Genomic DNA, 15,912 nt, shown 5'->3' with positions numbered 1-15,912 from the left:
CACACACACAAACAGACTCACACACAGAGAAAAGTCAGCTCAGACAGATCCAGCTCAGAGATGCCCAACTCATGAGCTCCATCACTAGCAGAATTTAGTTAAGAATGGAAAATGAATGTGTTTATTCAACAAATGTTAGTGCATCGAATCGTATCACATCGAACCCGAATCGCATCGATTCGTTCCTCTAATCCAGGCCTGGGCATTTACTTTCCATGGAGGGCCACGTTAGAATATATTTTTGCCATCGTGGGCCAGAATCATATTACAGGTTTGTACATCAGGTGTATGACTGTGTTGACAGATGTATCTACTGTAAATCACATCAAGCTTTGCTACTTATTTTACTTTTTTTAACATGCACAGAAATAAACCACATCCATGTTATCCTTTTGGTAGGTATTTTCAGTATTAAACATGCAATGAACTACACGGAGGAAAAGTACACTGTGCATTCAGCACCACAGACAGAACTCCTGTTAATGGGTATGCACAAAAACACAAGGAGAGAGAGCTCAACATTACATTTAAACTACTCAATCAGTGTGAAGAGTGTTAGTGGAATGTGATTCACATTTAACAAACAAAAAAACTTTTTTTCCTTCACATTTTCAAACAGTCCATTTATATTTTCCAACAGGGCTATACATTTGGGTAGTTTTTTTTTTTTCTCTCGCCTGAGTAGGCTTGTTTCACTGCCAAAAATAAAATTAAACCATCTAGTGAACAGCGAAATAACAATGTCAAATACAGGTAGTCAAATAATTCATATCCAATCAAATTAACCGTTCTCTCGCGGAAATTCCACTAACGGTCCGCATGTAGCCAAAAGTAGCTGCTGCTCATGTTGGTATCTGTACGGATGGCACAAAAGCCATGACAGGGAGACATAGTGGAGTGGTAACGCACGTGCAAGAAGTTGCTCATGACGCCACTTGGGTACACTGCAGCATCCACCGAGAGCTCTTGCTGCCAAGGGAATGCCTGACAGCTTGAAAGATATTTTGGACACTACAGTGAAAATGGTTAACTTAGTTAAAGCAAGGCCCCTGAACTCTCGTGTATTTTCTGCACTATGCAATGATATGGGCAGGGACCATGTAACGCTTTTCCAACATACAGAAAGAAGTGCGCTGGTTATCAAGGGGCAAAGATTTGACAATTTTTTAAAATTGAGACGAACTTAAAGTTTTCTTTACTGACCATAATTTTCACTTGTCTGACCTCTTGCATGATGACGAGTTTCTCACACGACTGGCCTACAGTGCCTTGCAAAAGTATTCATCCCCCTTGCCGTTTTTCCTATTTTGTTGCATTTTAACCTAATCATTTAAAATGTATTTTTATTTGGATTTCATGTAATGGACATACACAACATAGTCCAAATTAATGAAGTGAAATGAATTTTTTTAAACTGAAAAAACGGAAAAGTGGTGCGTGCATATGTATTCACCTCCTTTGCTATGAAGCCCCTAAATAAGATCTGGTGAAACCAATTACCTTCAGAAGTCACATAATTAGTTAAATAAATTCCACCTGTGTGCAATCTAAGTGTCACATGATCTCAGTATATATACACACCTGTTCCGAAAGGGCCCAGAGTCTGCAACACCACTAAGCAAGGGGCACCACCAAGGAAGCGGCACCATGAAGACCAAGGAGCTCTCCAAACAGGTCAGGGACAAAGTTGTGGAGAAGTACAGATCAGGGTTGGGTTATAAAAAAATATCAGAAACTTTGAACATCCCACGGAGCACCATTTAAATCCATTGTTAAAAAATGGAAAGAATATGGCACCACAGCAAACCTGCCAAGAGAGGGCCGCCCACCAAACTCACAGACCAGGCAAGGAGGGCATTAATCAGAGAGGCAACAAAGAGACCGAAGATAACCCTGAAGGAGCTGCAAAGCACCACAGTGGAGATTGGAGTATCTGTCTATAGGACCACTTTAAGCCGTACACTCCACAGAGCTGGGCTTTACGGAGGAGTGGACAGAAAAAAGCCATTGCTTAAAGAAAAAATTTGCAAACACGTTTGGTGTTCGCCAAAAGGCATGTGGGAGACTCGCCAAACATTTGGAAGAAGGTTTTCTGGTCAGATGAGACTAAATTTGAGCTTTTTGGCCATCAAGGAAAATGCTATGTCTGGCTCAAACCAAACACCTCTCATCACCCCGAGAACACCATCCCTAAAGTGAAGCATGGTGGTGGCAGCATCATGCTGTGGGGATGTTTTCATTGGCAGGGACTGGAAAACTGGTCAAAATTGAAAGAATGATGGATGGCACTAAATACAGGGACATTCTTGAGGGAAACCTGTTTCAGTCTTCCAGAGATTTGAGACTGGGATGGAGATTCACCTTCCAGCAGAACAATGACCCTAAGCATACTGCTAAAGCAACACTCGAGTGGTTTAAGGGGAAACATTTAAATGTCTTGTAATGGCCTAGTCAAAGCCCAGACCTCAATCCAATTGAGAATCTGTGGTATGACTTAAATATTGCTGTGCACCAGCGGAACCCATCCAACTTGAAGGAGCTGGAGCAGTTTTGCAAACATACCAGTGGCTAGATGTGCCAAGCTTATAGAGACATACCCCAAGAGACTTGCAGCAAAAGGTGGCTCTACAAAGTATTGACTTTGGGGGGGTGAATAGTTATGCACCCTCAAGTTTTCAGTTTTTTGTGTGTTATTTCTTGTTTGTTTCACAATAAAAAATATTTTGCATCTTCAAACTAGTAGGCATGTTGTGTAAATCAAATGATACAAACCCCCCAAAAATCTGTTTTAATTTCAGGTTGTAAGGCAACAAAATAGGAAAAATGCCAAGGGGGTGAATACTTTCGCAAGCCACTGTATCTGGGTGATGTTTTTTCTTGCCTGAATGATCTGAATCGAAGATTACAGGGACTCTCCGCAACTTTATTCAATGTGCCGTAAGGTGGAGCTCTTTTCTGTCTGCGTTAACCTCTCTAGGGGGTGTGGGACGCTACCGTCCCACCTGGCCAACATCCGTTGAAATTGCAGAGCGCGAAATTCAAAAACAGAAATACTCATAATAAAAATTCATAAAACATACAAGTGTTATACATCGGCTTAAAGATTAACTTCTTGTTAATCCAACCGCGGTGTCAGATTTCAAAAAGGCTTTACGGCAAAAGCATACCATGCGATTATCTGAGGACAGCACCCAGCACACAAAACATTACATACAGTTACCAGCCAAGTAGATTAGTCAGAAATAGCAATAAAATTAATCACTTACCTTTGATGATCTTCGTATGGTTGCACTCACAAGACTCCCAGTTACACAATAAATGTTTGTTTTGTCGATAAAGTCTCTCTTTATATCCAAAAACCCCCGTTTTGTTGGCGCGTTTTGTTCAGTAATCCAATGGCTCAAAGGCAGTCACAACAGGCAGACGAAAAATCCAAAATACTATCAGTAAAGTTCGTAGAAACATGTCAAACGATGTTTAGAATCAATCTTCAGGTTGTTTTTAGTCATAATAATCTATAATATTTCAACCGGACAATAGCTTCGTCAATATAAAAGAATAACAAGAAAGGCTCGCTCTCGGTCGAGCGCAGAAAACAGCTCTGGGGACTTCCTACTATCCACTGACTCAAAGTGGTCTTACTCCCTCATTTTTCAGAATATAAGCCTGAAACAATTTCTAAAGACTCTTGACATCTAGTGGAAGCCCTAGGAACTGCAATCTAGGTCCTAACCATTGACATACTGTATAGGCAGGCAAGAGAAAAGCACCCACATCAAAAATATCCCACTTCCTGGATGGATTTTACTCAGGTTTTTGCCTGCCATATCAGTTCTGTTATACTCACAGACATTATTTTAACAGTTTTGGAAACTTCAGACTGTTTTCTATCCAATACTACCAATTATATACATATCCTAGCTTCTGGGCCTGAGTAACAGGCAGTTTACTTTGGGCATGCTTTTCATCCAAAGGTGTAAATAGTGCCCCCTACCCTAGTGAGGTTAACACGGACAACACACAGGTCTTTCAATCATTGTCTGATTTTTTGTGTGCAAATGAACTCAAGCTTACGGACATTGTCAAATGTGATATAGCAAAGCACCTGAGTGAGTTGGGTGCGCAATTACGCAGGTACTTTCCCAAATCGGATGACACAAACAACTGGATTCATTATCCCTTTCATGCCCTGCCTCCAGTCCACTTACCGATATCTGAACAAGAGAGCCTCATCAAAATTGCAGCAAGCGGTTCTGTGAAATTTGAATTTAATCAGAAGCCACTGGCAGATTTCTGGTACGTGCTGATCACGCTGTTAAGAAACTGATGCCCTTTGCAACCACATACCTATGTGAGAGTGGATTCTCGGCCCTCACTAGCATGAACTTAACAGGCACAGACTGTGTGTGGAAAATGATTTAAGACTGAGAATCTCTCCAGTACAGCCCAACATTGCAGAGTTATGTGCATCCTTTCAAGCACACCCTTCTTATTAAACTATGGTGAGTTATTCACAATTTTCGATGAACAAATAAGGTTTTATATGTAAGATGGTTAAATAAAGAGCAAAATGATTGATTATTATTATATTATTATTTGTGCCCTGGTCCTATAAAAGCTCTTTGTCACTTCCCACGAGCCGGGTTGTGACAACAACTCACACTCATTCTTATGTTTAATAAATGTATCGTATAGTGTGTGTGTGTGTGGCAGGCTTACAATGGCAAAAAAAAACAGCATTTGAGAGTGCATTGGCCCTGGTGCCAGAGGGGGTACGCAGCTGGAGGTTGAATGTTTGAAGGGGTATGGGACTATAACAAGTTTGCGAACCACTGGACTAGAGCGGTGAAGTCAGGTATAGTTTCTGACATCACTATGCACAGGATTGCTGAGAGGTGAGAGTCAGTAAGAGATGATCTGTGCCTTGACTTGTTATATTTCATCACTGAAAATGTCTGTTCACATATGTAGGTTGACCCAAACAGTACAAACATCTTCTGAGCATGACTCCTAATCTTTGGAAAGTTTTGTTCATCGAGAGATGCATAGAGCCTCGTCAGTGACATTGTTTTGAATAGTTCTCCAATCACTGCATCAGACTGAAGATCGATAAGCTCAGGTTGCATGTCAGTGGGAGCGTTATCCACATTGAAGGTGAAAGGAGAGGAAACCAACAGCATGTCAGTGGGAGCGTTATCCACATTGAAGGTGAAAGGAGAGGAAACAAACAGCATGTCATTTTCCAACACTTTGAAATCCTCAAAACGACGAGAAAACTCACCGTTCAAAGCACGCAGCAGCGATGTATACTTCTCCTGCTGGTCATCTGATAAGGAACAGACTAGTAGTGTCGGAAGGTGGGTGAGATTGTTGGCTTCTACTTGGCGGGTCAGGAGGAGTAATTTTCCCTTGAAGGCTTTGACAAGGCTGTACATCTGATGTGCAAAAAGGCCCTTCCCTTGTAGTTTGGAATTCAGTCAATTCACGAGGGCCCTGATGTCCACGGTGAAGGTAAAATGAGCCAACCATTTTTTATCTTGCAGTTGAGGGAAATCCACATTTTCTTTTCATTTGCAAAAATTCAGCAATACCTGACTTCAGGTCCCACATCCTTTTAAGCACCTTCCCCAAACTCAGCCATCTCACATTTGTGTGGTAGGGGAGATCTGCATGACCTGACTGTCTCTTCCAACAGTGAAACAAATTGCCTGTGGTTTAAAGATTTTGCTCTTATGAAGTTTACCACTTTAGTGACTGTATCCACAACATGGCTTATTTTCAGAACAAATTTACAGAGCACCTCCTGATGAATAATGCAATGCAGGGTTTAGCTCAGCTATTTGATCTTGTATCCTTTTCAAATGGCCAACGTTTTTTCCTGTCAAGTTTGGGGACCCATCAGTGGTCACACTAGATAACTTTTCAAAACTCAGTCACAACTTTGCCACACACTTATTAACCTCCTCCAATAAATATGTCCCTGTGATTGTGCTCTTCATTGACTGCACTGAAGCAAGCTCTTCTGTAATTTCAAAGTCGGGGGTTATGCCTCGTAAGAATATCAACAACTGTGCCATGTCACGTGCATCACTGCTCTCATCCTGGGCCAAGGAGAAATAGGTGAAACCCTTTACCTTGTCTTTCAACTGTTGTTCCATATTTTCTGCGATGTCCTCAACACGCCGTGTCACTGTTCGTCTTGACAGGGAAACATTTTCAAACATCTCTTTCTTGTCGGGGCAAAGTATTGCTGCGGAGTGAATTAAACATTCTCTCAGCTTCTCTGCATGCTTTGTCTGGAAGTGTCGGGACAGTGACGCTCTCGTTGCACACTAAGCACACAACTTTCCCTGATACCTCAATAAAGAAATATTTTGATGTCCACTATTGCTGGAACACCCTACATTCATTGTCTATTTTCCTTTTCTTTGAAATCTTTGAAAAACTCATTTTTGCGCAATTTCTAGCTGTCAGTCACTGTTTGTCCTCGTGCAGTTGTTATTTATACGTGCCTTCAAAATAAATCTCCCACAAGCGGTGGGAGTTAAATCATTACACAAAGGCGAGTATTCATAGGGCTTTTTAATTTGAATAACAAATACGTTTTTCAAAACTTTACTATCGCAAATTCTTTATGTGATCTGAACATGATTCCGTGGGCCATATTGAATCAGGCCGCATACAGCCCCCGGGCCGGCCTTTGAACATAATCAAACCGAATCGTTTCAAACTAAAATGTATCGTTCCAGTATCATATCGGAGCCCATGTATCGAATCGTCTTGACAGGGAAAGATGCACGTCCCTACTAGTCATATTCCCATGCCATCCGCAGGTAGCAAGTTGTAGAATGTTTACCCAGGAGAATGCTTATCTGGGCCTTTTCTCTCTCCGAGAATAGGCTGGGCCTAGCTATATCTCTTGACATGCCAAGCACACACAGGACAAACTAAATTGTCTGAAGGGATGGCTAGGACGGTATAGAATTGGGTAATAGACCTAGAGGTGTTGTGGTGCTGTACTGCCTCACAGTATGATGCAGTTGTTACTAGGGAGAGAACTAGCCCGGAGGAATACTGTGGTTTAGAACAAGTTTTGAGAGAGGAATTTGTGCAACACAGGTTAAGCTTTGCTCCTCCTATCATGCACCCCTAACATTGTATATTTTTGGTCGAGCCCTGCAAAAACACAAGCTGATTCAACTAATCAAGGACTCTTTTCCTCTCTCCCGCTCTCTTTCTCCCACAATTCTCTCCTTTTCAGTTATTATTGAACCCAAATCCTAAAAAAATACTGGAATGCCATCAAAGTTAACATCCCACCCCAAACTCTATTTAATGAGTCAGATGGGAAATACATCATCAGAGAGCTTTTCTCCCTTGTGACTTTGCTCTGCGTTTGAATTGTCTGCTACTAGGACGGCACAATGACTGTCAGTGACCTAGAGAAGGGTCTCTTTTGAGAACAGTAGACGCATTAAAGTAAATTCTCAGTTTGAAATCATAAAAAGAGTGTGTGGGGGCCTCCCAAGTGGCGCAGCAGTCTAAGGCTCTGCATCGCAGGGCTTGAGGCGTCACTACAGACCCGGGTTCGATCCCAGGCTGTGTCACAGCTGGCCGTGACAGGGAGACCCATGAGGCGACACACAATTGGCCCAGCGTCGTTCGTGTTCGGGGATGATTTGGCCGGCTGGGATTTCCTTGTCCCATCTCGCTCTAGCGATTCCTTGTGGCAGGGCGGACGCCTGCAACTGACTTCGGTCGCCAGCTGGACGGTGTTTCCTCCGACACATTGGTGTGGCTGGCTTCCGGGTTAAGCGAGCAGTGTGTCAAGAAAGGTCATGTTTTGGAGGACTCATGGCTCTCGACCTTCGCCTCTCCCGAGTCCGTAGGGGAGTTGCAGTGATGGGACAAGACTGTAACTATCAATTGAGGAGAAAAAGGGGTAAAAAGTTTTAAAATAAATAGGAGTATGTGTGTTCAAGTGAACCAAATACATACTCAGGGTCGTGTGTGTGCATGTGTACGTGCGCCTGTGCATTTATTTGTGTGTGTGTGTGTGTGTGTGTGTGTGTGTGTGTGTGTGTGTGTGTGTGTGTGTGTGTGTGTGTGTGTGTGTGTGTGTGTGTGTGTGTGTGTGTGTGTGTGTGTGTGAAGGCCTCTTCAGACTCTGAAAGGTTTTCCATCTAATTGACTGGAGCTAGATGACGTGGGTTTCCAAACAGTTTTTCTTGCTGACACAGGGGTGAGAGCAGAGACCCCCCTCCACCTTTCTCCACATCACCCGTCTCCTTTTTCATTAATCCCTCTCTCGCTCTCTCTCACCCCATTAATTTCACCATCTCTCCATCGCCTCTTCCTCTATCTACCTTACCTTCACACTTGGAGTAGATGACAGTCTGTTACTGGTGCATCCCAAATGGCTCTGGTCAAAAGTAGGTCACTACATAGAAAATAGGGTGCCATTTGGTATGTAGCTGTGAGTCTCCTAACAGTTCCTCTCACCCCTCTCCTCAGCCTGGGAAGTCCTGTTAGGTGAAGTGTTGGCTGACCCATGGAAAGATGGATATGCCTTCTCCATCGCCCACCTCACCCCGCCACCGTCCCCAGACACAGGGCTAGCTGCCCTCATGTCACCGTTTGTCCCCCACACTCACCTTGTCGGGGTGTCACCCTACGAGACAGGCTGGGAACCTAGGGGACACAGGGGCTGTGGGAGGAAGGTACTGGGGAGGTACTGGGGGTACGTGGTGGAGGGCAGGTGGGGGTGTTGGGGAGGGACTTACAGGAGCCTAGGAAATATAGTTCTGGAAGGGGGGTATAGTTTATATGAAGAGTTACTGTGGGTACTGGGGTTGAAATACAAGATGGTAAAATGTCTTCTTTTTGACTCACATAGACATTTGTTATACAGTTTATAAACAGTGTTTCCATACAACTAGTAATTGATTTATCGATAATTTCTTGATTCATCAATCAATCCTTGATTCATACAGTGCATTCAGAAAGTATTCAGACCCCTTCACATTTTTCATATTTTGTTACGTTGCAACCTTATTATACAAATGATTTTTAAATGATTTTTCCTCAACAATCTACACACAATACCCCATAATGACAAAGCAAAAACAGGTTTTTAGAAATGTTTGCACGTTTATAAAAATGTAAAAAATGGAAATATCACATTTACATAAATATTCAGACCCTTTTCTCAGTACTTTGTTGAAGCACTTTTGGCAGCGATTACAGCCTCAAGTCTTCTTGGGTATGATGCTATAAGCTTGGCACACCTGTATTTGGGGAGTTTTTCCAATTCTTCTCTGCAGATCCTCTCAAGCTCTGTCAGGTTGGATGGGAGCGTTGCTGCGCAGCTATTTTCAGGTCTCTCCAACAGGGTCGTTGTCCTGTTGGAAGGTGAACCTTCGCCCCAGTATGAGGTCCTGAGTGCTCTGGAGCAGGTTTTCATCAATGATCTCTCTGTACTTTGTTCAGTTCATCTCCCTCGATCCTGACTAGAATCCCAGTCCCTGCTGCTGAAATGCATCCGCACAGCATGATGCTGCCGCCACCATGCTTCACTGTAGGGAGGGTGTCTGGTTTCCTCCAGACATGACGTTTGGCATTCAGGCCAAAGAGTTCAATCTTGTTTTCATCAGACCAGAGAATCTTGTTTTTGAGTCCTTTAGGTGCCTTTTGGCAAACTCCAAACGGCTGTCATGTGCCTTTTACTGAGGAGTGGCTTCCATCTGGCCACTCTACCATAAAAGCCTGATTGGTGAAGTGCAGAGATGGTTGTCCTTCTGGAAAGTTCTCCCATCCCTACAAGGGAACTCTTGAGCTCTGTCTGAGTGACCATTGTCACCTCCCTGACCAAGGCCCTTCTCCCCCGATTGCTCAGTTTAGAGAGTCTTGGTTTAGAGAGTCTTGGTGGCTCCAAACTTCTTCCATTTAAGAATGATGGAGGCCAACTTATATAGACAGGTGTGTGTGCCTTTCCACATCTTGTCCAGTCATTTGATTTGACCACAGGTGGACTCCATTCAAGTTATAGAAACAGGATGCACCTGAACTCAATTTCGAGTCTCATAGCAAAGGGTCTGAATACTTATGTAAATAATGTATTTCAGTAAAAATATATATATATATACATTTGCAAAAAATTCTGTTATCGTGTGTAGATTGATGAGGAAAAATATGAATTTAATCCATTTTAGAATAAGGCTGCAACGTAACAAAATTTGGAAAAAGTCAAGGAGTCTGAATCCTTTCCGAACGCACTGTATCTCTCCTTTTGTCTCTCAGCGCGTCACCCATTGCTGGTTTCCTGGACGACTATGCTTATGTTATCTGTGGTCTGCTGGACCTGTACGAGGCCACGCTGCAGCCAGAGTGGCTCCGCTGGGGGGAGGAGCTACAGGACCGACAGGACCTCCTCTTCTGGGACGCAGAGGGAGGGGGCTACTACTGCAGTGACCCCACAGATCCCACCGTACTGCTACGACTCAAACAGGGTGAGTTTCTTTCTCAATAATGTTGTGTAGAAAAGAAATGAAGAATGGCTCTTCGATATCACTTTAACTATGATTTATCAATACCCACTCAATATGTCATGTTTGCCAGGAGATGTTTTACTGTCCTGGAGAAGAAAATAAATGTTTGTAAGAGCACCAGGTCTTATGTTCTAAATGACACAGCTCCAATCTCCAGTAATTGTACACACACACACACAACTTTATTTTCGTAACATTTATGGACTTTAAAAAATAAAATACATTTTTTAATTTATTTTTAGTATTTCTTTGGGGGGGGTTAATTTTTAGCCTTTTTTTACCTCCCCAATTTCGTGATATCCAATTGGTAGTTACAGTCTTGTCCCATCGCTGCAACTCCCGTACGGACTCGGGAGAGGCGAAGGTCGAGAGCCATGCGTCCTCCGAAACACGACCCTGCCAAACCGCACTGTTTCTTGACACACTTCTCTTTTAACCCGGAAGCCAGCCGCACCAATGTGCCGGAGGAAACACCGTACAACTGGCGACGGAAGTCAACGTGCATGCGCCCGCCCCGCCACAAGAGGTCGCTAGAGCGTGATGGGACAAGGACATCCCAGTTGGCCAAACCTAATAGCATTTGAACAAATTCATGACATGAAAAAGTCCTGACTTTTCAAAACAATTCTGGTTTTCCTACCTTGTCAGGACATTCGGGTGAATTGTTAGGACATTGAGGTACTGATACGGTAGGAAAACAAGTGTACATGCAGACAGACAGACAGGCAGACAATAGCACAAACACTAGCACAAACAAACACACCACCTTTCTCATACCAAGGTAGAGAAAAAAGTAAAATAGAAAGGCAAAAAAGATGAAATTATTTTTGTTTTAGCCTGTTGACAGATTAAAACTGACTTTTGTTTGCCTGTGTGCAACTCCACATTTGTATGCGTGTGTGTGTTGGTGCGTGCGTGCGTGTGTGTGTGTGATTAGACCAGACGTGCGAGGCCTTTTCTCATCTCTGAGGATTGACGGGACCATTATGTTGCTCGCAATGTGTTGAATTCAGCTCCAATAGTGATGCTACACCTCTGTGTGTGTGTGTGTGTGTGTGTGTGTGTGTGTGTGTGTGTGTGTGTGTGTGTGTTTCTGTCACAGGAAGATGGATTGCCCTACAGTCCAGTGCCACTGTGTATTTTACATTCCGACCCAAAGCTGTGTGTGTCTCACCCCGTTCCACCACTCTTTGCTATGTGTGTGTGTGTGTGTGTTTCATCTCAATCCACTGTTCCGTGTGTGTATGATTTCTGCCATGGGGCTCAGGGTGAGGAGAGATATGAAAAACTATTTAGTGAACCCTATGTGGTTATGCATGACTGTGTGTGCATAGGCCTCCTGCCTTGGGGATCACAGTATGAAATTAAATGTATAAAATGATTTAGTGGACTATAGCCTCTCGTGTGTGTGTGTGTGTGTTTGTCAGAAGGCATCTCCTATCTGTCTGTCTGAATCAAAAGCGAATGGCTTGTGTCAGTCATCACCATCACCCATCATCCCCCCCACACACACAGACAGACATTCACACACACTCATGTGTTGGTAGACTGCTGAGAGTTAGCTGTGTAGCGTGAGGTCAGAGGTCATGCGAAGTAAGGCTGGGAATTGCAAGGGACCTCATGATACGATATTATCACGAAACTTAGGTGCCGATACGATATGTATTGGGATTCTATACTGTGATTTTATTGCGATTCGATGTTTCAAAAGGAGCCATGAGAAAATGAGTTTTGATCAGTCATGGAAATAAAAGTGCTGAAAACATTGGCTCCATATTTCAAAATAAGCTAGAAAACAAGCTGGTGCTGGTACAGCAAAAATGATAATGCAATATTGTTGATACGATGTATCATAAAAAAATATTATCCTGATATGTAACTATCATTTTTTTTTTTTTTTATCCCCGCCCATCACTAATGAGAAGAGCAGCGCTGTGATCTGATTGGCCACCAAAAGGAGATAAACACCAATCACTTAACAGGACTGAGTCATGAGGTCACCTGTCAGTCATTTCATGTCAACACACACGTAACATCTGACACACATTGATGCACATACATACGCACGCACACATACAGGCACACTACAGGCATAATCAGAACAAATGTTTTCCCCAGCAAACGTATGTAGATGAGCTTTTTCTCTTACTGCAGGAGTCACTTGTCAAAGATATTTCATTTGAAAAAGTTGAAGTTGGCTCTGAGTCTGACTACAAAACAGTACACACTTTTTGATCTTTCACTAACATATGAAATTAGTGTCTTTTATGTCTCTCTGTTTCTCTCAGACCAGGATGGTGCAGAGCCCAGTGGTAACTCTGTGTCTGCCTTGAACCTACTGCGTCTGTCCCACTACACTGGTCGTAAGGACTGGTCACAGCGGTCACAACAGCTACTGGCTGCCTTTTCTGACCGGCTGACCAGAGTCCCCATAGCCCTGCCAGAGATGGTCAGGGGACTGATGGCTAACCACTACACACTCAAACAGGTAACACAAATTGTACGGTCCACACAAACACACACACACGAACTCAAAGTTGCATAGTTTGGAGTGGAACAAACTAAACTTTTATCATACGGCTGGATATTTGTGCTAAAAAAGGAGTTGAAAAAACATTTAGAGAGAAAGAAAAAAGGCAAGAACATTGGAAGTGTTCTGTCCATCATATTTCACCTGCGGAGGAGAAGTCACCGAGGGGGCGGAGATAACAAGCTGTGTGTGTGTGTGTGTGTGTGTATAAGTCAGATAGGGGGTGGATGATAACAAGCTAGGGATCAGATAAGGTTAGCTGAGCCCAGAACACACCTTCTCCTCTCTCGTTACTGCTACAACCACCACTCTGACCTCTAGCTCTACCTCTCTGGATCTTTCTCTCTTTTTCTCTCTCTCTATTTTTCTCTTTCTCTCTCTAATCCTCTCTGTTCTATACCTCTATTGCTCGGTCGCTCAGTCTTTCTCTGTCTTAGTATATTTTCTTCATCATTCATTAATTCCTTCTCCCTTTAATGTTCTTTCACTCCTCTCCTCTCTCTCTCCTCTCACTCTCTCTCTCTCTCTCCTCTCTCTCCCCTCTCTCCCCTCTCACTCTCTCTCTCTCCTCTCACTCTCTCTCTCTCTCCTCTCTCTCCCCTCTCTCCCCTCTCACTCTCTCTCTCTCTTCCCTTCCTCCCTCTCTAGATAGTAATCTGTGGCCAGAGGGATGCACCGGACACCTCCAGTCTGCTAGCAACAGTCAACTCTCTGTTCCTTCCACACAAGGTAAGAAATAAGGGCTCAATCCATTATTAGGCCATTTTTAGCAGCAATCCACCAGTACAGTACATCCTGACCAACCTCTCTTAATTAGTTATTACTAGTTAGTTGTTACTTATTATAAACCGGGACGTTCAAGCCCTGGATGCTGATTGGCTGAAAGCTGTGGTATATCAGACAATATACCACGGGTATGACACAAAATAGCTTGTTTACTGTTCTAATTACGGTGGTAACCTGTTTATAATAGTAATAAGGCACCTTGGGGTTTTGTGGTATATCAGACAATATACCACGGGTATGACACAAAATAGCTTGTTTACTGTTCTAATTACGGTGGTAACCTGTTTATAATAGTAATAAGGCACCTTGGGGTTTTGTGGTATATCAGACAATATACCACGGGTATGACACAAAATAGCTTGTTTACTGTTCTAATTACGGTGGTAACCTGTTTATAATAGTAATAAGGCACCTTGGGGTTTTGTGGTATATGGACTGTATCCAAGCACTCCACGTTGTGCATAGGAAAAGCCCTTAGCTGTGGTATATTTGCCATATACCACACCCCCTTGGGCTTTATTGCTTATTTAAATTATTTCTAAGTTATTTTGGAGTGACACATCCTCTTGTCCTTAAGTTTGTCTCATAATGAGTGTTACAGCAATCATACCAAAAGGTCAGGTTGTCAAATTCATCTCTCTCACACACACACACACACTTTCATACTCACACACAGTCTCACACACACACACACACACACACACACACACACACACACACACACACACACACACACACACACACACACACACACACACACACACACACACACACACACACACAGCAGGGCTGGTTGTGACAGTGCCTGGGGTGTTGGCTAACCTCGTGTTGTTTAAATGTCAGGCACAGTGGCCTCACTGTATCGCGAGTGATTATTAAGGCCTACATGAATCCTAATGAAACTACTGATTTAGAGAATGACCGATATTGGTTTCTCACATCCCATACCAATTTTTGGAGGTCAAATGGGGAAGAAAATAAAGGGCCTCATTGCCAAAATCCAGAAGTATCCCTTTAATGTATCAATTGCCCGTTACATAGCCTTATCATTTATATCCAGTGCTTGACTTGGGCAGGAGGTCACCGGAGCTGAGTAGCCTACCAGCACCTCAACTTTTCTACTGAGCTCATGTTCATCATATAGAATATTAGTTCAAAAGTATTGTGGAGCTCTTGCACATATAAACAGTAGCCTACCAGTCCCCAAAAGGAATAGGCTACCAGCACCTATTTCAGTCCTAGCTCCTAACTTTATTCATTTCATGTCATTAGGAGTTTTATCAATTTCTTTGTTGTCTTTTCTTTTGTTTGCATGTGAGCATGTCGGGTTTCTCTGTCCTGTCAATGCTGAGGTGATCACGCAACCTCAGCACGGATATAGAATAAGGCTCATTTGGGGATGTTTGATAGCTGAGTATTTCTTGTTGTCTTAACACACCACCACCAATGAGCCAATTTTTTTAGCCTGCCTCTTAGAACCACAGTCCTGCTCAGCGGCGGCAATCAGGAATGTTTCACTGGGGGTAGCTGGGAGGTAACTTGGCCATTGCGTAGGGGTAGAGGGATGCAATACCACAGGACCCGTGGGCTCCGACAGAGATCATTGCGGCACAGTCTGCGTTTTTCATTTTTCATGGCTACAAACCCAGACACTTAATTAATGAAAATATTTGTGTGAAGTAAGCGTATAAAGTCCTATATACAACTTAGCAAAACATTGATTTATTGTATATGTATGTAGCCTACCCTACTATGTGAGAGAGATGCATGGAACAATTCCAATGCCTATAATGGAAAATAGAGAAATGTTTCATCTCCTTTCTTTGCCCGGCAAAAATTTGGCCTTAGGTCTGTATAAACACATTACATGTAATTTCTAGCCTATTACATTTTATATGACTGGAAACATCAGCAGAATCTTTTTAATACTACAGAAAATACAGGGTATAGCCTACCACTGACAGTCCACGCACTGCCACTGACAGGTCTGTGGGTTTGTTGTGTGAATGAATAGATTAATGAGTTTCTCTCTGCCTGTTTTTTTGCAAT

General features: G+C 43.0%; 1 protein-coding gene across 1 annotated transcript in view; it reads left to right on the top strand.

Annotated features, from left to right (window-relative positions):
* spata20 (spermatogenesis associated 20) overlaps positions 1-15,912 on the top strand; it is a 58,911-nt gene that overhangs the window by 18,292 nt on the left and 24,707 nt on the right. The window contains exons 12-14 of the mRNA XM_038975054.1: positions 10,300-10,508; positions 12,836-13,035; positions 13,726-13,806. Of these exons, the coding sequence (XP_038830982.1) occupies positions 10,300-10,508; positions 12,836-13,035; positions 13,726-13,806 (490 nt within the window). The remainder of the gene's footprint in view (positions 1-10,299; positions 10,509-12,835; positions 13,036-13,725; positions 13,807-15,912) is intronic.

Source organism: Salvelinus namaycush, chromosome 35 (assembly GCF_016432855.1).
Source record: "Salvelinus namaycush isolate Seneca chromosome 35, SaNama_1.0, whole genome shotgun sequence".
In the NCBI taxonomy this organism is placed as follows: Eukaryota; Metazoa; Chordata; class Actinopteri; order Salmoniformes; family Salmonidae; genus Salvelinus; species Salvelinus namaycush.
The sequence above is the reverse complement of the archived record's forward strand: the minus strand, read 5'-3'. Positions and strand labels throughout refer to the sequence as shown.